Source organism: Accipiter gentilis, chromosome 33 (genome assembly GCF_929443795.1).
Source record: "Accipiter gentilis chromosome 33, bAccGen1.1, whole genome shotgun sequence".
NCBI lineage: Eukaryota > Metazoa > Chordata > Aves > Accipitriformes > Accipitridae > Astur > Astur gentilis.
This window is the reverse complement of record NC_064912.1, coordinates 347,476-369,884: the sequence shown is the minus strand read 5'-3', so window position 1 is coordinate 369,884 and position 22,409 is coordinate 347,476. Positions and strand designations below refer to the sequence as shown.

Genomic DNA, 22,409 nt, shown 5'->3' with positions numbered 1-22,409 from the left:
GGCGCCGTTGGGCGCGAAGGCAGCTCGTCGCTGATTGGCTGAGAGAGGCGAGGGCGGGAAAGAGGGAAGGGGGCCCCGCCCGTTCGCTGAGGGGAGCGGTGTCATAGCGGACACCCGGCTTGCAGGTCTTACCCACGGCGGTCCCACAGCCCAGCCCCGGGGCCCTCGGCACGGCCCATAACCCTGCCCCATAGCCCGGCCCCACAGCCCTTGGGCTGCCCCATGGCCCAGCCCGACAGCCCTGCCTGAGAGTTCTTGGCCCATCCCATAACCCTGACCCCCAGCCCTGTCACACAGCCCGGCCCCTCAGCCCTTGGGCTGCTTCATAGCTTGGCCCAATCGCCCTGCCCTATAGCTCTGTTGTGCAGCCTGGCCCCACAGCCCTCGACCTGCCCTGTAGCCCAGCCTCACAGCCCTGCCCGAGAGCCCTTGTCCCACCCCACAGCCCTGCCCCATAACTCGGCCCTGCCCCACAGGCCTTGATCTGCCCCATAGCTTGGCCCCATGGCCCTGCCTGAGAGCCCTCAGCCCATCCTATAACCTTGCCCCACAGCCCTCCTTGTCTCACAGCCTGGCCCTACAGCCCCACGGCCCTGCCTGTGAGCCCTCAGGCCAGCCCACAGCCCTGCCCCATAGCCCATCCCCACAGCGCTTGGCCTGCCCCACCCCTGAGCCCTGCCCCACAGCAGCCCTATAGCCCTGAGCCCCATAGTCCATACCCAGTCCCTCAGCCTAGAGCCCCATAGCCCACATCTGTCAGCCTGCCCCATAGCTCCCAGCCGGCCCCGTAGCCCCCCCCCCAGCAATGGGGGGCCCACACCCCCATCCCGACTGCTGCACCCCAGAAGACCCCACAGTGGTGAGCACCCTCGGATGGGGGGGTTGGGAAGGGGGGTGACAGGGAGGTGTGGGGCAGCCCCACGGCGTGTGAGCACCAGGGAGCCTCTGACGGGGGAGGGAGGATCCCCGTGGGCCCCCCCAGCCCCACAGTGGGATAGATCCCCAGCCCCACAGCAGCCCCCGGCGCCCCCCAGTGTGACAACCTCACAGCATCCCCATAGCCCCCCCAGCAGCCCCTTTGTCCCCCCCCCACCCCCTGGCCCTTTGTTCCCTCCAGCCACACGCAGGGGGGTGACAGGGACCCTCCACATGCGTGTGCCCCCCCCGCCCAGGCTATGGGTCCCAGCCCCACACACCCCCCACAGCGAGGCTGGGACCCACATGCTTGTCCCCCCCCCGTGCCCCCCCCGTGCCCCCCCTTGCCGCCGGCGGAGGGGTACGCTGGGGGCGGGGGGGCCGTGCTGAGGCCGGGGGAGCTGGAACTACTTTGGCACCGTCAGGCGGCGGGAGCGGCCGGCGGCGCATTGTGTGGGCGCGGGTGGGCTCGGGTGGGCGCGGGGACCCCCCCAAACACCTCCCACCCATTCTTCCCTCCCTTTTAACCCCCCCCAACTTTGCCCCCCATTTTGAGGGGTGTTTCCTCCTTTTTTGCGGAGGGTGCCCCAGCTGCCCAACGCAGCAACACTGCCCCCCCCCTCAATTCCCACGCCCCCCCCCCCCCCCCCCCCCAAATAACCAAGGTTGGACTAAAGTTTGGCATGGGGCAGCGGAGCTGAGCCCCCCCCCCCCCAAGTCGGCGGGGCCGTGTGGGGTTCCCCTGGGGGGATCTGGAGGATCACCCTGAGCCCACCCCCCACCCCAGGCGATGCCGTCGGTGATGGAGAAGCCCTCGGGGATCCTGTCCCGCAGCCGGGCGAAGTCGGTGGCCGCCGGCGGTGGCCCCCCCCCCTCCGAGGACGAGGGCAGCGAGGACGAGCACGCCCACGGTGAGTGCCCCCCCCAAACCACGCCTGTGCCCCCCCCCCCCCCAAATATGCCAGTGGTCCCCCCCGCCATGCCACACGTATGTGTTGGGGTGCCGCGCTTGCCCCGTGTGTTGGGGTGGGGGGGAGCTGCGCTCACGTCACCCCCCCCAACCCGTAGGGTTTGCGGGGGGGGGGGGGGGGGCACACACACGGGGACATGGCGGGGGGGGGGGGAACAAAGCCCCGTCCCCATTGTCCCCGGCCGCCCGCGTGTGCGCCGGCCGCCGGCTTTGTTTGCCGGCAGGGAGGGGGGCACAATCGCTGCCCCCCCCCGCACCCCCTGCAACTGCGGGGGGCTGGCATAGACCCCCCCTGTTAACCCCCACCCCCTGTTAATCCCCGTCCCCCCCTTTTTCTCTCCCCCCCTCCTCCAGACAGCATGATCCGGGTGGGGGCCGACTACCAGGCGGTGATTCCTGACTGCAAACCAGGTAGGGAAGATCTGGGGGGGGCTGAGGCGGCTGGGGGGTGTCTGTCCGTCCCCCCCCTTTGACCTCCCTGTCCCCCCCCCCCAGAGAGCCCCGCCCGCTACAGCAACAAGGAGCTGAAGGGGATGCTGGTCTGGGCCCCCAACCACTGCGTCTCCGACGCCAAACGTAAGCCCCCCCCTTCCATCATATAGGGGCATCCCTCGGTGGGGGGGGTGCTGCAGGGTGCCCCTCATCACCTGACCCACCCCTTTGCCCCCTCCAACCCCTCCTTTGCCCCCTCCAACACCCCCTTTACGCCCTCTAACCCCCCTTTACCCCCCCAACTCCCCCTTTACTGCCCCATCCCCCCCCTTTACACCCCCTAACCCCTCCTTTATCTCCGCTAAACCCCCTGTACCCCCCAAAAAACGCTCTTTACCCTCCCTTTACCCCCTCAACCCCCCCATTTACGCCCCCACCCCCCTTTACCCCCTCAGTGGACAAATACATTGCCATGGCAAAGGACAAGCACGGCTACAACATCGAGCAGGTACCATCAACCCCCCTTAAACAGCACGGGGTCCCCTCAGGGTGCCCCCTAAGCTCCTCCTGGCCCCCCCCACTGTCCATTGTTGTCCCCCCACCAGGCTCTGGGGATGCTGCTGTGGCACAAGCACGACGTGGAGAAGTCCTTGGCCGACCTGGCCAACTTCACCCCCTTCCCGGACGAGTGGACGGTGGAGGACAAGGTTCTTTTCGAACAGGCCTTCAGCTTCCACGGCAAGAGCTTTGCCCGCATCCAACAAATGGTGAGAGACACCCCCTGCCCCCCAAAAATGCACCCCCAAACCCTCCACCACCCCACCCCACCACCACCGGGGGGAGGGCAGCAGCTCTCAGCCCCCCCGCAGCGGCTGGATCCATCCCTGGCCTCATCCAGCATCTCCCCGTGACTGGGGGCTGGGGGCTGCTGTCCCCACGGACCCCCACGGTGTCACTCGGGGAGATGGGGGGAGTGCGGGCTGCCCCGGGACCCCCCCCCACGTCGAGGGGGTGGTATGTGCCACCCCCTGACCCCCCCCATAGAGGGTGGTACGTGCACCCCCAGCGGTGCCACCTGCTCCCCCCCATCCCAGCAGGTGGTACCTCCCACCCACCCCCATTTCTAGGGGTTCTCCCCCAATTCTAGGGTTCCCCCACCCCAACGTTTCTGGAGCGTTCTGTCCTCCACTTGGGGGTTTCCCCCATCTCCCCCCCCCCTCATTTTTAGGGGTCCCACCCCCATTTCTAGGGGTCCCATCCCCTATTTCTGGGGACTTTCTCCCCCCCCTTTCCTATGGGGGTGCCTCCCACTCCCCACCTCTAGTTCAAGGGGTCCCCCCTATTTCTTAGGGGGCTTCCCTCCTCCATTTATAAGGGTCTCCCCCCCTTTTCTAAGGTTCCCCTCTACCTTCACCTTCCACCCCACCCCCCAAACTCCCCAAAACTCACCCTGTACCCCCCCAACCCCCTTCCCCCGCAGCTCCCCGACAAGCTGATCCCCAGCCTCGTTAAATATTATTACTCCTGGAAAAAAACCCGCACCCGAACCAGTGTCATGGACCGGCAGGCACGACGCCTCCTGGGCCGCAAAGAACGTGATGACAGGTAAACACCACCCCCCTCCCCAACCCAACCCCAACCCCTTCCAAATCCCCCTTTTCACCCCTGTTTCCACAGCAACGACGAGACTGATGACCATCGCCCCGCTAATGAGGGGGAGACGGAGCCACCGGACCCCAAAAAAGAGGTTGGGGGGGGCGGAGAGGGCTGGGGTCACCACGCTCACAAAGTGAGCGTGGTGACCCCAGCCCCACCCCCCCACCCCTCATTAATAATTTTCAGCCTTTTTACCCCAAAACCACCACACGGAAAGAAGCGCAATATCGTCACCACCCCCCAGCCCGGCACCGCCGCCGCCCCCCCCCGGGGGATGCACCTCAGCCGGGAGGACGTCGCCGGCGTCACCGCCAACCCTGACCTGGGGGCTCTGGCTCTGCGGCAGCTGGATTGTCAGCTGGTATCCCTCAAACGGCAGGTAAAAAAAAACACAACCAAAACCCAAAAAACCCTGTCGTCGTCCCCCCAAAATCTATGGGGTGCTCCTCTAGGATGTGGGGGTGCCCCTCCTCCAAATTCTGGGGTGATTCTCGCCCCTGCAGGTGCAACGGATCAAGCAGATCAATAGCGGCCTGAAGCAGGCACTGGAGGGTGGCGTGGAGGGGCTGCGGCCACCGGAGGTGGGGACTGGGGTGTGGGGGGGTGTCCCCACACACCCTGTTGTGTCCTACCCTGCCCCACAGCGTCCCCGTGTGCCCCATAGTGTCTGGCCGTGCCCCACGGTGTCCCCACGTGTGCCATGGTGTCCCTGTGTCCTCCGTGGTGTCCCCAATATCCCCACGTACCCCATCACATCCTCCTGTGCCCCACGGTGTCCCTTGGGCCCCACAGTATCCCTACGTGCCCCGTGGTGTCCCCGAGGCGTCCTGGCCGTGCCCCATCGTGTCCCTGCTGTGCCCCACAGCGTCACACCGTCCCCTAACGTGTCCCCCGTGTCCCCCCGCATCGCCCCACAACCCCCCTTTCTCCTCCCTCAGGGCAACGGCAAATTCAGCTCTCGCTGGACGACGGACGAGCAGCTCCTGGTGGTGCAGGGTGAGTCCCGTCCCCCCAAAAATTAACCCCGCTGCCCTCGTTAACCCCGCTGCCCTCGTTAACCCCGCTGCCCTCGCCAGCCTTGCGGCGCTACGGCCGTGACTTCCCGGCGGTGGCGGGGGTGCTGGGGAACAAGACGGCGGCGCAGGTGAAGAGCTTCGTGCTGGGCGCCCGCCGCCGCTTTGGCCTCGACCGGCTGCTGCGGGAACGGGAGGCTCAGAGGGGGGGGGATCCCCCCGTGCCCCCCCCCGGGGAGGGGCAGGAGGAGGAGGAGGAGGAAGAGGTGAGTGGGGGGGGACTGGGTTAGGGACTGGGCCCGGTTCTGAGACCAGCCTGGGCCCAGTCCCAGCCCTTATCCCGGTCCTGGTCCCGATCCCCATCCCGGTCCTGGTCCCAGTCCTCATTCAGGAACTGGTCCCAGTCTGAGCCCTGCTGTCAGTTCTGGTCCCAGTTCTCGTCCTGAGCCAGGCACTGGTCCCATCCCAGTCCCAGTTTGTTGGAGCCTGGTCCCTGTCCAAGCCCTGATCCTGGCCCCGCCCCCGATCCAGCCCTGGCCCCGCCCCGACTCCGCCTCTCTTCCCGCAGGTGCAGATCACGGGGGTATCTCGCCCGGCCCCGCCCCCGCCGCCAGCCTCGGCCCCGCCCCCCGGCGCAGCCCCGCCTCCTGCCCCGCCCCTGCCGCCCTCTCCCTCCCGCCCCCCGCAGCCCCCGCCCCTCCTGCGCCCGGCCCCGCCCAACGCCCCCGTGTTGCCGCGGCCGCCGCCTCCGCTCCAGCAGGGCCGGGCCCCGCCCCCCCTCATCCGCCCCGGCCATGCCCCCGCCGCTCGGCCACGCCCCCCCGCCGCCGGCCACGCTCCGCCCCGCTGAGCGCTGGGATCTTCCCCTCCCCTCGCGGGCGCGCCGCGCCCCCTCCGCAGCGCCCCCTGCTGGGCCGGGGGACACGCGGCCCGGGGGGCGGAGGAGGGCGGGGACACCCGGGGGGGGGGGGGGACGGGGGGGGACGGGGACCCCCGAGGTCCGGGGGGGTCCCCGGCCGCGTTTGCAATAAAGGTATTTTACTAGAGCGGCTGCACGTGCTGGGGGGTGCTGGGAGGACTGGGGAGGTTACTGGGAGGAGTGGGGCAGGGGAGTTGCTGGTCATACTGAGGCGGAGGGGGGCGGGACTAGAAGGCGTTCCTGGGAGCACTGGGGGAGTTACTGGCAGGACTGGGCCATGCCCAGTGGGCCCTGGGTTGTACTGGGGAGCGCTAAGCTACACCCAGTGGGTAGTGGGAGCACTGGTCGGAGGCAACGGATCTTTCTGGAAAGTTTTTAATCTAGAACCTGGAAAATCCACAGCGGCGCTGGCTGGGGGCGAGGGGGGGGGGGGGGTGGGAGGGCTGGGGGCGGGGCCAGCGGCGCTGCCCCTCCCCCCACCCGCAAGGGGTGACAGTGCCCGGGGGGGGGGGGGAGGGTTGGGGACACCCCCTAACCCCCCCCCGAGGTATGTAAAGGGCGGGTGCAGCCCCTCCCCCCCGGGGGGGACCCAGGCATGCGAGTGCCCCCGGGGGCGGGGCTACAGCAGGTCAAAGGGGGCGGCCCCTCCCCCCGGCAGCAGCAGATCCCCTCCCCCCCCGGGGGGGCCTTCCTGAGTGAGGGGGGGGAGGGGACATCCCCATGTCCCAAGGATTTGGGGGGGCAGGACACCTGTGATGCCCCCCAAGGTCGTGGGGGGTGTGTGTGTGTGTGTCCTGTGACATCATCAGGCTGTCCCCACATCCCCTAAGGCCACCGGGGGGCCCCGGGGGGGGTCCCCGTAAGGCTCTGGGCCGTCCCCACGGGGACAGAAAGGCCCTGGACTGTCCCCACGTGTGTGTCATGTCTATCTCCCCCCCCACACCCCCAGGCTCAGGGACATTCCTGGTCCATCCGGGAGATCCCACCTGGGACCACTGGAACATCTCCACCTGGCCCAGGGCCACCCACGATGTCCCCAAGGCCATCCAAGACATCCCAGGCCACCCAGAACGTCTGTGGGTGTGTGTGTGTCCCCAGCCACAATGTCCCCCCAGGGCCCTGGGCCATCCGCCACATCCCCATAAGGCTCAGGACCACGCAGAACATCCCCAGTAGTCCCAGGGCCACCAAGGATGTCCCCTGTCCATCCAGGACGTCCCCATGAGGTCCTGGCCCACCCAGGACATCCCTGCAGGTCCCTGGGTCCATCCACAACGGCCTCACGCAGCCCCCTCAAGAACATACCCCCCCCCCCCACCCCCCCGATGTCCCAGGTCCATCCGATCCCGGACACGCACCCCCTCCACCTCAATCCATCACCTCTGCTCCCCCAAAGCAGAAGGGGGGTGGTGGGTGGGGGAGGTGACAGAGGTGACACCGTTGTTGTGTGTCGTCCCCCCCCCTTCCTCCGCCGTCCCCGCTCAGAGCTTGAGCTCGTTGGCCACCTTGGAGGCGATGTTCTTGAAGGCCATGGAGGTCCCGGCGATGCGTTTGAAGCGGACGCCGTTGAGGGAAAGACGGGGAAGTTTGCAAACTTCCATTTCCCACTGGACGAAGGAATCGTGCCCAGGAGCTCCGTGGGCGCAGAGGAGGACGAACCGTTCCTGGGGTTCGCACCGACAACTGTTGGCGTCCAGAACTTTCCGGATTTCCCGTAACATTTCGCCTGGTTCCAGGGAACTTGTCGTTTTCATGCTCCAGGTAAAACGTAAAGAACGAGGTTTGGCTTCTCGAGCGCCGGCTTCACGGGTTTCTTTTTCGGGACCTACCGCTGGTCTGGGGCCGCTGGTCTGGGGAGGGGATAAGGAGGGAAGGGGGGGTTGTCACCAAGGTGGGTGGGTGGGTGGTGGTGGCACCGGGAGCAGCAGGGTGGCTGTGGTGGTCCTGGGGAGGGCACCGGGCTCAGCGTGGGGGTCCCAGGGGACATAGGGACGCCAGGGATGTCACCAGGACCAGTGTGGTGGTCCTGGGGGTCCCAAGGATGTCACCAGGGCTGCACAGAGGTCCTGGGGGGGCCAAGGGATCCCACTAGGGCCAGCATGGTGGTCCCGGGTGGCACCGGGGCTCTGGAGATGACACAGAACTAGTATGGCGGGTCTGGGACGTATCCAGGAGTGACACAGAGGTCCTGGGTGTCACAAGGACACCAGGGATGTCACTGGGACAGGCACAGCGAGCCCTGGTGTCCCATGGATGTCACCAGGACCCCATAGGTGGCAGGGGAACCAGCGCCGTGATCATGGGTGTCAGGAGGACCCTGGGGGTTGTCACCAGGACCGGCACAGTGGTCTGGGATGTCATGGGGGCCCTGGCGATGTCACTGGGACCAGTACAGTGGTCCTGGATGTCACGGGGTAGGGGGTGAGGGGGTCCTATGGGTGTCCCAGGGACCCTGCGGGTGTTATGGGGACCTCAGGGGTGTCCTGGGGGACAAGATAGTGGTCCTGGGGACTCCAGTGGTGTTGTGGGGACGTCACGAGGACCCCGTCCCCGCACTCACCTCAGCGTCTCCACTCGGTCCTTGCTCTCGGGCTCGTGCGGGTTCCTCGAGAAAGAAGAAGGGGCAGAGATCAGTTGGGGGACGGGGAGGGGGCAGCCCCTCCCCGTCCCAGCATGGGACCCAGGCGTCCGGGCAGACAGACAGCACAGGGAGGGGGACAGACACACACACACACACACACACACACACAGTGGGGGTGGGAAGGGTGTGGGGGGGGCACAGACAGACAGACAGCCACAGCCAAGCGGGAAGGGGGGCCATGCGGGGCCGTGCAGCGCCGAGGCGGGGGTTTGGGAGGGGAGTTTGGGGGGCGCGGGGCGGGGCCAGGACCTGCTCTCCCAGGGTGGGGGGGGGGTGGGTGGCATGCGGGGGGAAGGGGTGCGGACCCAGGCGTCCGGCGCTGCCCTACCTTCTGGCAAACCTGAAAGACAGATTTCTACAAAGACAAACAGAAGAGAAGGGCGACGTTGGGGGCGAGGGGAGGGGGCCGGGACAGAGCCACCCCCCTCCCCCACACCCTGAGGGAGGCCGGTGTCCTGGTACCCCCTCCCCCCCCCCCCCCCCAAATGGGGCGGGGGTCAGCTGGAGGATCCAGGCATCTGGGGGGAAGCAACCCCCCCCACCTCCCCACCCCCGTCACCCCTTCCCACATGGGGCAGGGGGGGGGACACACACGGACAGAAGGGGACACAGAAGTGTTGTGGGGGGGGGGTGTCCCGAGGGGATGGCAGGAGACCTGGGGGACAGGAGGAGCCCCGGGGGACACAGAGGGGACGTACAGGAGCCTAGAGGGACAAGGGGACACACAGAGAAGCCCCCCCACCTCCACCCAGCAGACAAGGTGGGGGGACACGGAAAGGATGTGTAAGAGCCCGAGAGGGACATGGGGGGACAGGGAAGAGTCCTGGGGGGGGGCAAAAGGGGACATGGAGGAGCCCTGGGGGGGGACAAGGGGACACTGAGAAGCCCTGAGGAGGATGAGAGGACACAGAGGGGAACACACAAGAGGATCCCTGGGAGGAACGAGGGGACACACAGCTTTGGGGGGGACGGACGGGGATGACAGAGGGGATGCCCAGGGGGATGAGGGGACACACAATGGTGGGGGGGGGGACGGGGGGGACGGGACACAGCCACAACATAGAGGGGACACACAGAGGATCCCCGGGGGGGGAAGGCGGGGATGAGGGGACACACAGAGGAGCCCTGGGGGATACACGGGGGCAGCCCAGGGGCCACACACACCGAGAAGCCCCCACACCAGGGGACACGCGATGACAGTCCCACGTGTCCCCCCACCCCGCCCCCCCCACAGCCCCTTTCCTCACCTCCGGACGAATTTGGAGGTGAACTTGCTGAAGAGGCTGGCAGAGGGACCGCGACGACCCTGACTGGCACCGGAGGGGGAAGCGGGGGGCAGACCGGGGGGCAACGCGTAGGGCAGGGGGGTCTGGTCGCGCGTCTGTCGCAGCTGCCCGGCATGGAAGGTGCTGCGGCTGGAGACCCCCCGGGGGAAGCTGGGTCGTTCCCCGGGACCTTGGCTGACGTTGTGGGCTGAAGGAGAAGCTGCCGGTACCCGGCTGGGTGCCCCGCTGTGGGAACGGGGTGGGGGGGGTTAATGGGGGTGTGGGTGGCGCCCCCCCACCCTGCCCACCGCACCCTGGGGACATGCAGGTGGTAACTCAGGGCACCCTGGGGACGTGTCGGCACCCCAAAGCACCCCACAGGGACCCACCAGCACCCCACAGCACCGTGGGGACCCGCCAGCACCCCACAGGGACCTACCAGCACCCCATAGCACCATGGGGACTTGCCAGCAACATAGAGGGACCCACCAGCACCCCACAGGGACCCCACGGACCTGCCAGCACCCCAGAAGAACGCACCAGCACCCCGCTGCACCCCAGGGACCTGCCAGCAACCCACAGCACCACGGGGACCCACCAGCACCTTTGCTGCACCCCAGGGACCCGTTGGTACCCCACAACACCCCAAATCCCTCCCCCACCCTGCTCTGGGGGATACCCTGGGGCATTGGGCTGGGGACAGGGGATACCTCAAATCCCCCCCAATCCCTGGGGACATGCTGGGGTGCCAGGCAGGGTCAAGGAGAGGCACATAGGGACACCCCCCCCCGCCCAAACCCTCCCAGGGGTTCCCCCCAGGACTTGGGCCCTGCGCCAGGATTTTTTGGGGGGTGGGCGGCCTTGCCTGGGCCGGGTGGCCTCGCAGTTGGCATCGGCAGGGGTGGCGGTGGGTTTCGGGTGCTGCCGGGACCGCGGGGGGGCCCCAGGGGCCGGGGGAGCAGCGGGTGAGGGCCGGCAGCCCGGCGTGGGCAGGCTAGGAAAGAAAAGCAGGGGGCGGGGGGGGGGGGGAGGGGGGCATTAAGGAGGGGGGTGGGGGAAGGTATTTTTGGGGGACACGGGGGGAGTCCCCTACCTGTCCTTGCCGTTCTGCAGGGAGCTCTGGCCCAGGCTGGCCCGGTCCAGCAGCGGGGAGTTACGGCTCCGCGTGGTGCCGGTGGAGAGGACGCTGTTCTGTGGAGGGGGACACACACACAAAGGGGCGGGGGGGGGGAGTCTGAGGGGGGACCCAGGTATCCGGGAACCCCACAAGCACCCCCAAATGGAGGACCCAGTTGTCTGGGAACCAGGGCACCCTGGCACCCCTGAGGGACCCAGGTGTTTGGCCCCCCCACACCCCCCAACTCCCACCCCGAAACCCCTTCTCCCACCCCCAGGGGACCCAGGCATGCAGGGGCCCCCTGCCCCCCCCAAACCAGGGGACCCAGGTGTCTGGGCCCCCCCAGTCCCACCCCCAGAGGACCCAGGCATGGGTGCCCCCCCCCCCCCCCATGCTGACCGTGGAGGGTGAGGGGGTGCCCTTGGCTCGCTCCAGGCTGGGCAGGGGGCTGGGGGGCACCTTGGCAGTGCTGCCCGCCCGCCGCCCCCCCCTCTTCCTCCCCTCCTCCTCCTCCTGCTCGCTTGTTCTCGGCGTTGGCCGCCTGCGTCTTCTTGGAGTAGGAGGCCGAGGTGGGGATGGAAAGGCCGGCTGTGGGGGCGGGAGGTGGTGGATGTGTCAAGGAGGGGGGGGTCCCATAGGGACCCACTCCCCACCCCCTACCCCAGAGACGTGGGTGTCCCAGGGGGCCCCTGTTCCACCCCATCCCCTCCACCCTCAGGGCCCCAGATATGTGGGGGGGCCCCATTCCACCCCACCACCCCATGGGGACCCAGGGGTCTGGGGACCCCTGCTCCCATCCCTGCACATCCAGGGGACCCAAGCATCCAGCCCCCCCACACCACAGGACTCCAGGCATCCAGGACCCCCCCCAGGCCCCTCCTTTCTCCCATGGGACTGGGTCCCCCCCTTGACCCCCACCCAGTGACCGAGGCAACCAGGCTACGCCCACCCAGGGACCCAGGTGCCCCCCCGCCCCTTGCCCTCCACCCAGAGACCCAGGCAACCAGGCCCCCCTCTCCCTGCTCCCACCCTAGCCCCCCCCCCCCCCTTTCTCCCATGGGACTGGGTCCCCCCCTTGCCCCCCACCCAGTGACCCAGGAAACTGGGTCACCCCCCCCCCACTCCATGGACCCAGATGTTGGGGGTGGGGGGGCTCACCCTGGTCGCTGACACGGCGCTTGGGGTTGGCGGAGACGCTGCGCTGGACCTTGTGCGCCGGCGAGGGGCCCGAGCTGTTGGCCAGGTCGGGGGCCGCCCGCGGCTTCAGCGCCAGGCTCTCCTCCAGCTGGGGACACGAAGCAGGGGGACACACAGGTGGGGACACGGAGGAGGTCACACATATGTTGGTATGGGGCACGGGGGGACATGCCAAGCAGGGATGGGGACGGGGACTGGACACGCTGGCGTGGGGGGACATGCAGGGACAGGGACACGCTGTCACGGGGCACAGCTGGGGACGGGGACGTGCCAGCACGGGGCACAGCTGGGGACGGGGACGTGCTGGCACAAGGCACAGCTGGGCTGGGGGGAACGTGATGGCACGGGATTGTGCTGGCACGGGGTGAGGGTATGGCTGGGGGGAAGGATGCTGTCCCCTCTGTACCTCCCTGTGCCCCCCCGTGTCCCACCCCATCCCCTTCTTGTCTCCGTATCATCCTCTCCATCTTCCCTGTCATACATGTGTCCCCGTGACCCTCCTCATGTCCCCCCCATTGTCCCCATGTCCCCTCATACCCTCTACGTTCCCTCATACCCATATCCTGTGGCCCTCATGTCCTCTTGGTGTGCCCCATGTCTGCATTCCTCATTGTCCCCATGTCCCCCATACCCCTCATGTCCCCTCATTGTCCCCATGTCACCTCACATCCTCCATGCTCCACCACGTGTCCGTGTCTCCTCATGTCCCCATGTCACCTCATTGTCCCCAAGTCCCCTGTCATACCCATGTTCCCATGACCCTCTCCATGTCCCCACATCCCCTCCACGTTCCCTGTCATACCCATGACGCCCATCCTCCATGCTCCATCACACCTGTCCCCCTTGTCTCAAGTCCCCTCATACCCTCAATGTCCTGTCACTCATGTCCCCATGACCCCCCAATGTCCCCTCCTTGTCCCCACATTCCTCCTTGTACCCCCTTGCTGCCATGTCCCCTCATAGCCTCCATACTCCATCACGTCTATGTCCCCTCATCCCCTCCATGTCCCCTGTCATACCTGTCCCCTCGTCATACTCCCTGTCCTACCTGTGTCACCTCACCTCTCCCCGTTGTCCCCTCATCCCCTACACCCCCGCAGTGTCCCCAATATCCCCCAGTGTCACCTGATGTCCCCTCACCTCCGAGCTCTTGTGGTCCAGCAGCAGGTAGGTCGCCATCACCTCATTGTACTTTTGCCCTACCAGTGACTCCTGGATCTCCTCCCGCGTGTACCCCATGGACACCATCAGCTCTGGGACAGGGGGACAGGCCTCAGTGGGGGAACCCAGGCATCTGGGGTGGCCCCTCGAGGACCCTCTTACCCCCCCAAAAAAGGGCACCCAGGTGTCTAGAGGGGGGTCCTACCTGTCCTCCGAGGGTCCTTGTAGTCTGGCACAGGCTCCATGTAGGGCTTCAGCTCATCGTCCTCATGGCCCACGTTCATCCAGCGGTCCTTCATGATTTGCTGGGGGGGGGGGGGGGGGGGGAGGGGGGGGGAGGGGGAATGATGACACCAAAGGGGGTCTTGAGCAGGGCAGAGGGAGTCTGGGGGTCCCGGGGGGCTTCCTGGGATCACCTCTTGGGGGCAGAGACATTTCGGAGGGGAGAAGGAGGCTCCAGGGGTCCCTGATGCTGTGCTGGGGAGGTGACTGGGGGGCTGAGGGTGATGCTAGGGGTGACTGGGATCCTGGGTGGGCTCCTGGGGGCACCCAGGATCATGCCGAGGGTCTTGCAGCGCTCTTGGGGGTGTCCAGGATCACGCTGAGGAGTCCTGGGGGTACCCAGGAACATGTTGAGGGTGCTCGTGGGGTCCTGGGGGCTCCCAGGACCATGCTGGTGGTCCCAGGGGTGCCCAGGAGCACACTGGAGATGCTCAAGGGGTGCCTGAGGTGTTCAGGACCACACTGGGGGTCCCTGGGCGGTCCCATGGGTGTCCAGGACCATGCTGGGAGGTCCTGGGGGATCCCAGAACCATGCTGGGTGTCCTGGGTTGCTCTCAAGGGTGTCCAGTACCACACTGAGGGGGTCCCAGGGGTGCCCAGGACCCCACTGGGGGTGCTCCTGGGGTTCCCTCACCTCCAAGGTGCCCCTCTTGGTAGGATTAAGGATGAGAAATTTCTTCAGCAGGTTCTCACAGTCGGTGGACATGTAGAAGGGGATCCGGTACTTGCCCCGCAGCACCCGCTCCCGCAACTCCTGAGGTGATAAACACCCATCGGCACACCGCAACCCCCTCGGGGACCCCCAGGGACTCCCCCAAAACAGGGTGGTACCTTAAGATTTTGCCCATCGAAGGGCAAGGAACCGCTGACCAGGGTGTAGAGGATCACACCCAAGCTCCAGACATCGACTTCAGGACCGTCGTATTTCTTCCCCTGGAAGAGTTCGGGGGCAGCGTAGGGGGGGGACCCGCAAAACGTGTCCAGTTTGTTCCCAAAGGTGAATTCGTTGCTGAAGCCAAAATCGGCGATTTTGATGTTCATGTCGGCGTCCAGCAGTAGGTTTTCTGCCTGTCCCAGGGGAGGGAGAGCGCCCCAAGGGGCTTTAAGGGCGTCTGGGTGCTCTGCTGGGGGGGGGTTAGGGGTATGTGGGTGCAGCCAGGGGGGTTCTGCAAGTATCTGGTGCTGCCCAGGGCGGGTCCCAAGGGTGTCCAGGTGCTGCCCCTGGGGGTCCTGGCACTTCCCACAGGGTTCAGGAGTGTCTGGGTGCTGCCCAGGGGGGGTCCCAGGCATATTCAGGTGCTGTCCCAGGGGGTCCTGGCACCTCCCAGGGCATTCAGGGGTGTCTGGGTGCTGCTTCAGGTGTCCTAGGAGTGTCTGGGTGCTGCCCTGGGGGACACTGGCACCTCCCAGGAGGTCCCTGGGGCATCTAGGTGCTGCCCTGAGGATTTAGGACTATCTGGGTACAACCCTGGGGTGTCCCAGGGGTATCCAGGTGCTGCCTTCAGGAGCTTGGGTGCTGCCCTGGAGGTCCTGGCACCTCCCAGGGGTTCAGGGGTGCCTGGGTGCTGTGCTGAGGAGTCCCAGGGATATCCAGGTGCTGCCCTGGGGTCAAAAGGGGGGGGGGGGGGGGGGGGGAGGGACAGGGACCTGGGGAGCACCTTGGGCTGCTGGTGGGGGTCCCAGGGGTGCCAAGGGGTCCAAGGGGGAGGTCCTCACCTTCAAGTCCCTGTGGACAATGAACTTCTGGTGGCAGTACTGCACGGCCGACACTATCTGCAGGAGAGGGGGGTGTCAGGAGGGCCCCCCCACCCCAGGAGGGGCACAGGGGCATCCCCCAGCCCCCTGGGGACATAGGGGTGTCCCCAAACCCCCTTGGGGGTGTCACACTGGCAACCCCCGACCTGTCGAAACTTCGCCCGGGCCTCCTTCTCCTTCATGCGCCCGTGGGCCACCAGGTAGTCGAAAACCTCACCTGGAGGTGGGGGGGACACGACAACAGAAGGCAGGGGTGAGAGGCAGCCCTGCCCGCTCCCTGCCTGCTGTCACCCCACCTTGCCTGCTGCTCACCCCCACTGGCATACTCCATGACGAGGTAAAGCGTCTTCTCCGTCTCGATCACCTCAAAAAGCTTCACTGCAAAGGGGGCAAAGCAGGGCTGGAGGGGGGCAGGCCAGGGTGGGGGCCACCCCCTGGGATCCCCCCAGGGGTGGGGGACCCCCCCAAGGGTAGGGATGGGGGACACGGGAGTCCCAGCATGCAGCTGGAGGGGTCTTTGGGGGGGGCTCACCTATGTTGGGGTGATTCAGGACCTTCATTATTCGCACTTCCCGGAAGAGCTGTGAGGAATAAGGGGGTGAGTGGGTTTTGGGGAGGAGGGAATGAGATGCCACAATTCCCCATGTGTCCCCCCATAAACTGCTGCCCCCCTCCCAGAGATCCCAACCCCCCGCCCTCACCTTCTGCAGGCTGGAGGAATTGAGCTGCGTCTTGTCAATGATTTTCACGGCAACCTGGGAGAGATGAGAGGGGGTCAGGGAAGGTCCCCAAGACTGTCCCCACACTGCGGTGGCACTCGTGAGGTGAGGGGCAAGGGGACAGGGGTGTCCCTGCACCATGGTGGCACTCATGACGCGAGGACCAGGAACCTGTCCCCGTGCTGCGGTGGCACTCGTGGTGGGAGGACCAGGAGCCCATCCCCACACCATGGCGGCACTAACGAGATGAGGACCAAGAGCTTCAGATCATCCCCATGCTGTGGTGGCACTTGCAGTGCAAGGACCAGGACCGAGAACTGTCCCCACACAGTGGTGGCACTCACGGGGTAAGGACCATGAGCCCGTCCCCATGCCATGGTGGCACTCACGGGGCAAGGACCAGGACCCAGAACCATCCCCACATCACGGTGGCACTCACAAGACAAGGACCATGAGCCCACCCTGTGGTGGTGGCACTCACAGGGTGAGGACCAGGACCCAGAGCTGTCCCCATGCCATGGTGGCAGTCACCGCTGAGGACCGGGAGCCTGTCCCCGTGCCACACTGGCACTCACAGGACGAGGACCGGGAACCTGTCCCCACACTGCAGTGGCACTCGTGGGACAAGGACTGAGAGCCCAGAACCGTCCCTGCACAGTGGTGGCACTCACAGGACAAGAACCATGAGCCTGTCCCTGCAATGGCACTCACGGGAAGAGGACTAGGAGCCCAGAGCTATTCTCACACCACGGTGGCACTCTGAGGATGAAGACCAAGAGCCCATCCCCACGGTGGCACCCACAGGGCGATGACCATGAGCCTGTCCCCACACCACGGTGGCACCCACAGGACGAGGACTGTCCCCATGCCACAGTGGCACTCACCTCCTTGCCGGTCAGGACATGCCGGGCCAACTTGACCTTGGCGAAGTTGCCCTTGCCGATGGTTTTCAGCAGGCGGTAGTTGCCGATGTGGGGCTGCTCGTCGGCGGAGGTGGCCGAATTCCGGCCTCGCAGCATGTTGGCCTTCCCGCCACCCTTCCCCTCCACGGGACCCGGCTGCGGGGACACAAAGGGAACAATCAGTTTGATGTCCCCGTGTGTCATGTCATCGCGTGTCCCGTCCCATGTGTCCGCCCGTTCCCCCCGCCCCCCGAAGAACTCCTGGGGGGGGTCTGGAGGCTCTCGGCAAAGCTGGGAGCAAAGTCCGGGAACACTGCTGCCGTACGGCACTGTGCCGCACCCCGGGCAGGCCGGGAGCCGCCCCCGATACCTGACGCAAGCACCGCGGTTTCGGGCTGGGCTTGGGTGGAGACGGGGCCAGCACGGTGACACCCCTTCCCCAGGAGGGGACAGGGACATGGCTACCCCCTCCCTGGTCCCCTCCCAGAAACGGGGTGCACAAATGTCATGATTTTACCCCAAAACGGGGAAACCAGACACCTGGGTTCACCCCACAGCCAAAACGGGGGGGGGGGGGGGGGGGAGGGCCCTGAAGTGTCCCATAACACACCACTGCCACCAACCCCCCTCATCCCACACCCCAAAAGTCCTCACAGGCCCCCCCTCCAAAGGTCACCCCAGCTTTAAGGACACTTTTGGGGTGTTCCCTTATGGGGAGCGGAACACCGGTGCTGGGCAGCGTCACCCCCCCACCCCCCCCCCGTGCCGTGCTGTCACCGCTCCGGCGACACTGGAGATAACGGATGCGCGTGAGCGGGCGGGGGAGTCGAGCCAAACTACACCCACCCTCCCCCGCCGGGATTTGGGGCACCGCAGCCCTCCCCGAAACCTCGCTGGGGTTTTGGCGGGGGTCATACTCTTGGGGTGCTCCCCCCGTGGGAAGGAAACCACCGGCGGAAGCGAGGCGGGGGCAGTTTTCGGCATTGCTCAGCCAACGATGGCGCAACCAGGCACAAGGCACCGAACCCCCAGATTTTAGGGGAACACAGCATTTTGGGGACTGGGGGGGGTATGGAGGGGGGCACAGATCCTTCCCCTCCCCCAAAACCTGGTGCTTTGCTGGGAGAATGATGGGGAAAAGAGAAGAAAAATGGGGGTTTTCTGCCAAAAATCTGCCGTGGCAACGGGGCGGGGAGCGTGCTTCGCCATCTGGCCGTGCTGCCGGGGAATTAATTCAGGGTTGAGTCGTGTGGTGGCACCAACACCGGATTCTCCCCCCCTCAAAAAGCACGGGGGTCCGTGGCAGCGCCAGCAAGTGGCCAGCGTGCCTGGCATTTCTCCGGCACCTCTTATCGGTGAGGCTGGAGTGGCCGGCAAACATCCCCCGGCACTGGTGGCTCTCCTCCAAGCCGGCCCCCCCCCCCCCCCCCCCAAAAGGTCATGCCAGGAGAGCAGCAGCAGCTGCACTGGGGCCCGGTGAGGCTTTGCCGAAAGCATCACCGGCTCCAGGCTTTGGTGGTGCGGTGCTGAAACACCAGGAGGTTGTCACCGTCCCCCTCGCCAGGACGTGGGCGGCTGCCTCGCCGCTCCCGGTTTTGGCAAAGCGGGAAAGGACTCAGCCCTTGGCATCCCCCTGCGGCTACGAAGAGCGGTGCCGGGCTTGGCGCTTGTTAACCAAATTCTCGTTAATTAAACGGGCCCTGAGCTCAGCTCCAAACCCCCTCCCTCACTGCCAAAGCCCCTCGTGCCTCAGTTTCCCCACCCAAACCCAGCCCCACAGCAGGGACTCACACTCGGCGACCCTAAACCAGCTCAGCTCGCGGTGGTGCCGGCGACACCGACGGCCGTGGCCGGCTCAGTGTGAGGTGGTGCTGGGCGGCCAGCAGAAGCTCGCCTAGAGTTGAACTCCGCAAGGAGCGCTGGGAAGGCCAGACCGGCTCGACCGGTTGGGGCTGACGACGGCTTGGCCGGGCCGCGGGAGCTGGGGGGGGGGGGGGGTTGCGGTGTTGCGCCGCAGTTTGGGGGAAAACCTGAAGCACCGGGAGGGTGAAAACAGGGCAGAAAAGGGAAAAATCAACACTAATGGCACACATTGGGGTAGGAGGGGCCCGTCTCGCTCGCTGGCTGCCGTTAGAGCCAAACCGCTGGGAATCGCAACCAGAATGGCGGCAGGGATGATGTCACTGGGTCCGGGGGTGATGTCACTAGGTCCGGGGGTGATGTCACCAGATGGGTCTAAAGATCCCGGCGCGAAGAGGCCGAGGTGCCAGCAGTGCCCACGCCACCAACACCCAACCGCGCCACCAGCACAAAACTGGTGGCAACTGGCTTTGGCATAACTGGTAACCAGTAACGGTGTAACCGGCAGCTGCCGCCGTGCCGGGCCTACCTGCGGCAAGCGGGTGGTTCCCCCCCACTGAACCGCCGCCTCGGCAGCCGACAGGAGATGGTAAAACAGCTTTGGTGCGGCGGTGCTGAAATGTCAGCCAAATTTAGTTATTTTTGAATTTTTTTTTATATAAAAGCATGCCAGATCGGTCTCCATGTGATGGAGGAACTGGGGGGGGGGGGGAGGCACCCCGATTTTGGCTGCTGTTTTTGGGGGGAGAGGCAGCAGCCCCCCACCTCTCCTCCGCCCCCTCCCCAAATCTTCCCAGCCAGGAATAATTCTCCTCTGTCGTTACATAACGGCAGAAAAATACAGGAAAACGACCCAAAACAAGGAGGGGGTGCTTGATGCCACGGTGACAGCCAGAGAGCAGGTAGCATCGCCTTGTCCTCGCTGTTGGGGACACAGAGAAGAAGCCATTTGTGCCTCCCACCCCACCCCAGGCCACATCCTGCTGAGTCCCTCCCCATCGCTTGGGGGATCTCCCTCATTACAGAAGGTGGGGAGCCCCCCAAAATACCCGCCAAAATGGGGCTGCCATGCAGCTGGGGAAGCCAAGGTGCTCCCCAGACCCTCCCCAAACAGGCTGAGCCATAAGTGGGGTACCCACCAGCACCTGAAGCTGGGAGAACAGGGGGCCCCCAAGAGCCCCCCAGAACCAGCTGTCCCCTAAAGGTATCTAGGCCTCACCCCCGCCAACCAACCAGACTCAGGGGGTGAACCCCCACCCTCTCCATCTTGGGGGAAGCCTGGGCCCCCATCACAGGGCTGGGCACTCACATCGTTTTGAGGGGTACACACCTCACAGCACCCCCCCTAAAACCCCACGGAGGGCACCTAGCCCATGGCAACGATGCCGCCCCCACACCCCCCATGGGGGGGGGGGGGGGGGGGGCGCCGCAGGGAAGGGGGTGGGCTCACGCCCCCACACCCAGTCCGCGCAGCCACCGCGGGGGGGGGGGGGGGGGCACACACACACGACACAATGACAACGATGACACCCCAAACCTCACACCCTCTGACAGATACTGGACCCCAGAGGGGGCCAATGTGGGGGGCTGACACCCCCCTGCCTGCCCCCCTTCCTTTAGGGTGCAAGCCCTGGGCCTCTCACCCCTGCCTTTTGGGGAGGGGGGCAACAGACACCCTGCTACCCCTCAGGGACCCCTAAAATGGGAGCCCAGACCTCTGGGGCGGGAGCATCCTAGACCATCCCTCCCAAAAACAGGTCCCATGGAGGAGACAGATCCAGCCCCCAAGGAGGGGCCCTGGCTCAGGTCCCCCCATCCCACACAGGGGTCTGGGTGATGAGAAGCTCCAGGGTACTTCATGGGGGGAATGACCCCCAGGATCCCCTTGCAGAGGGGCCAGGCTAGGGGGGCACAGAGCTCCCTTAGACTTCCCCTTTTTCCCCTCATGGAGAGACCCAGGATCCCCTTAGTCCCCCTCTTCCCCTCACAAAATGGCCCACAACCCACTCAGACCCGCCAGTTGCCCTCACAAAACAACCCCAGGCCCCCTCAGCCCCCCCTTTTCCCCTCATGAAGGGCCCCAGGACGCCTTCAGACCCTCCTTTCTTCTCACAAAATGGCCCAGGACCCCCTTTTCCCCTCACAAAACGGCCTACGATCCACTCAGACCCCCTTTGCCCCCTCACAAAACAGCTCGGGTCCCCCTCAGACGCCCTTTTTACCTCACAGAATTATCCAGGTCCCCCTCAGACCCCTTTCTCCCCTCACAAATCGACCTCAGATCCCCCCTTTTCCCCTTCACAAAACGACCCATAACCTTCTCAGACCCTCTTTTCCCCTCACAAAAAGAACCCCTGACCCTCTCAGACCCCCTTTTCCCCACAAACCGACCTCAGATCCCCCACCTTTTCCCCTCACGAAACGGCCCACGATCCCCTCACGGAGGGGCCGGGCTCCCCTCAGACACCCCCCCCCCCCCCGCCGCCTTCCCCTCACAGAGGCCCTCCCCGTCGTCGACCCTACCTGTTCCGCGTCTCTCTCGTTGACGGTAGGCAGAGGGCTACGACCGCTGCTCGACATGGCGGCCCCCCCCCCCCCGCCGCCGGCGACTATCGCGATAGGGGGAAGCCGCGGCAGGCGGTGTGCGGGGAGGGGGAAGGGGAGGTGGGGGAGAGGGGAACCCCGGGCCACGCTCAGGGAGCGGGGGGAGGCCAGGCCACCGGCATGGGGCAGGCCGGGGAGGGGGACGGGAGAGGAGAAGGGGGGGAGAGGGGAGCGGGCGGCGAGTCCGCCCGGCCGCCGCCGCCTCACACTCGCGCCTCCTCAGCACCCAGCGGCTCCCAACATGGCCGCCACCGCCGGCCCTCGGCCATTTCCGCCGCCGCGCCGGAAACACCCGACACGCCTCCCACTCTTCTTCGGCTCTTTCCGGATAGATTCGGATCGGTGTTCCCTCTCTCGGCTTCGGGCGTTTCCGGAGGCGGTTCCGGAATCACCCGACGACTCTCACCGGCCCCACCCCAGCGCGGAAAGACCCGAAGGCTCCTTCGGCGTTTTCCGCTGACAGCCGCGGGAAGAACCGAGCTCCGCCTCCACCGCCCCCTCCCCGAGTAGATCCGGAAACACCCGAACGCCTCTCGGCCGCCATCGGGTCTTTCCGTTCTCTGACGGAAACACCCGACCGGAGCCGAATCCCCCCTCCCCATCCCTGCTGGCGACCCCAAAGGGGGAAGCGAGGGGAGACCCGGGCACTTGGGTCCTTTCCCCGCTTTTTGGGGCGGGGGGGGCACGGTCCCGGACGCCTGGCTTCTCCCCAGGCACTGGAGGGAGGTGGGAGGGGGCCCGGACGCCTGGGTACACTGTCTGTAATGGGGAGGGGCACTGGGAGCACTGGGAGGGGGAACCGGTCCAGAGTGGGCCAAGCCAAGGAGATGGGGCGGGACCAGCTGGGGAAGCCACGCCCCCTTTCCCCAAAGGGAGGGTGTGGTCTCCACGCCCAGACCACGCCCTTTCTGGACCAAAAGGGCGGGGCCAGCCCAGGGATGGGGGGGGGCGGTGGTGGTGATGGCTTCTTGGGTGCCCCATAGGTCTGGGGAGCCCGGGGC

General features: G+C 66.3%; 2 protein-coding genes across 2 annotated transcripts; one reads left to right on the top strand and one right to left on the bottom strand.

Moving 5' to 3' along the window:
- The first annotated feature begins 1,705 nt into the window (after positions 1–1,705).
- Positions 1,706–5,836, top strand: RCOR2 (REST corepressor 2). The gene is given in 13 exon segments (XM_049791658.1): positions 1,706–1,826; positions 2,240–2,296; positions 2,381–2,461; positions 2,773–2,825; positions 2,923–3,084; positions 3,798–3,922; positions 3,995–4,064; positions 4,160–4,234; positions 4,236–4,352; positions 4,477–4,554; positions 4,912–4,969; positions 5,050–5,252; positions 5,555–5,836. Coding segments are annotated over 13 exon segments (1,482 nt in total).
- A 1,388-nt stretch (positions 5,837–7,224) lies between these two features.
- On the bottom strand, positions 7,225–22,272 carry MARK2 (microtubule affinity regulating kinase 2). The gene is given in 20 exon segments (XM_049835644.1): positions 7,225–7,741; positions 8,466–8,510; positions 8,875–8,901; positions 9,794–10,057; positions 10,677–10,805; positions 10,905–11,002; positions 11,328–11,444; positions 11,446–11,516; positions 12,087–12,213; positions 13,266–13,378; positions 13,492–13,591; positions 14,203–14,322; positions 14,400–14,636; positions 15,285–15,341; positions 15,470–15,540; positions 15,636–15,701; positions 15,856–15,904; positions 16,025–16,078; positions 16,927–17,100; positions 21,328–22,272. Coding segments are annotated over 20 exon segments (2,331 nt in total). The 5' UTR covers positions 21,385–22,272; the 3' UTR covers positions 7,225–7,386.
- Positions 22,273–22,409: the final 137 nt, after the last annotated feature.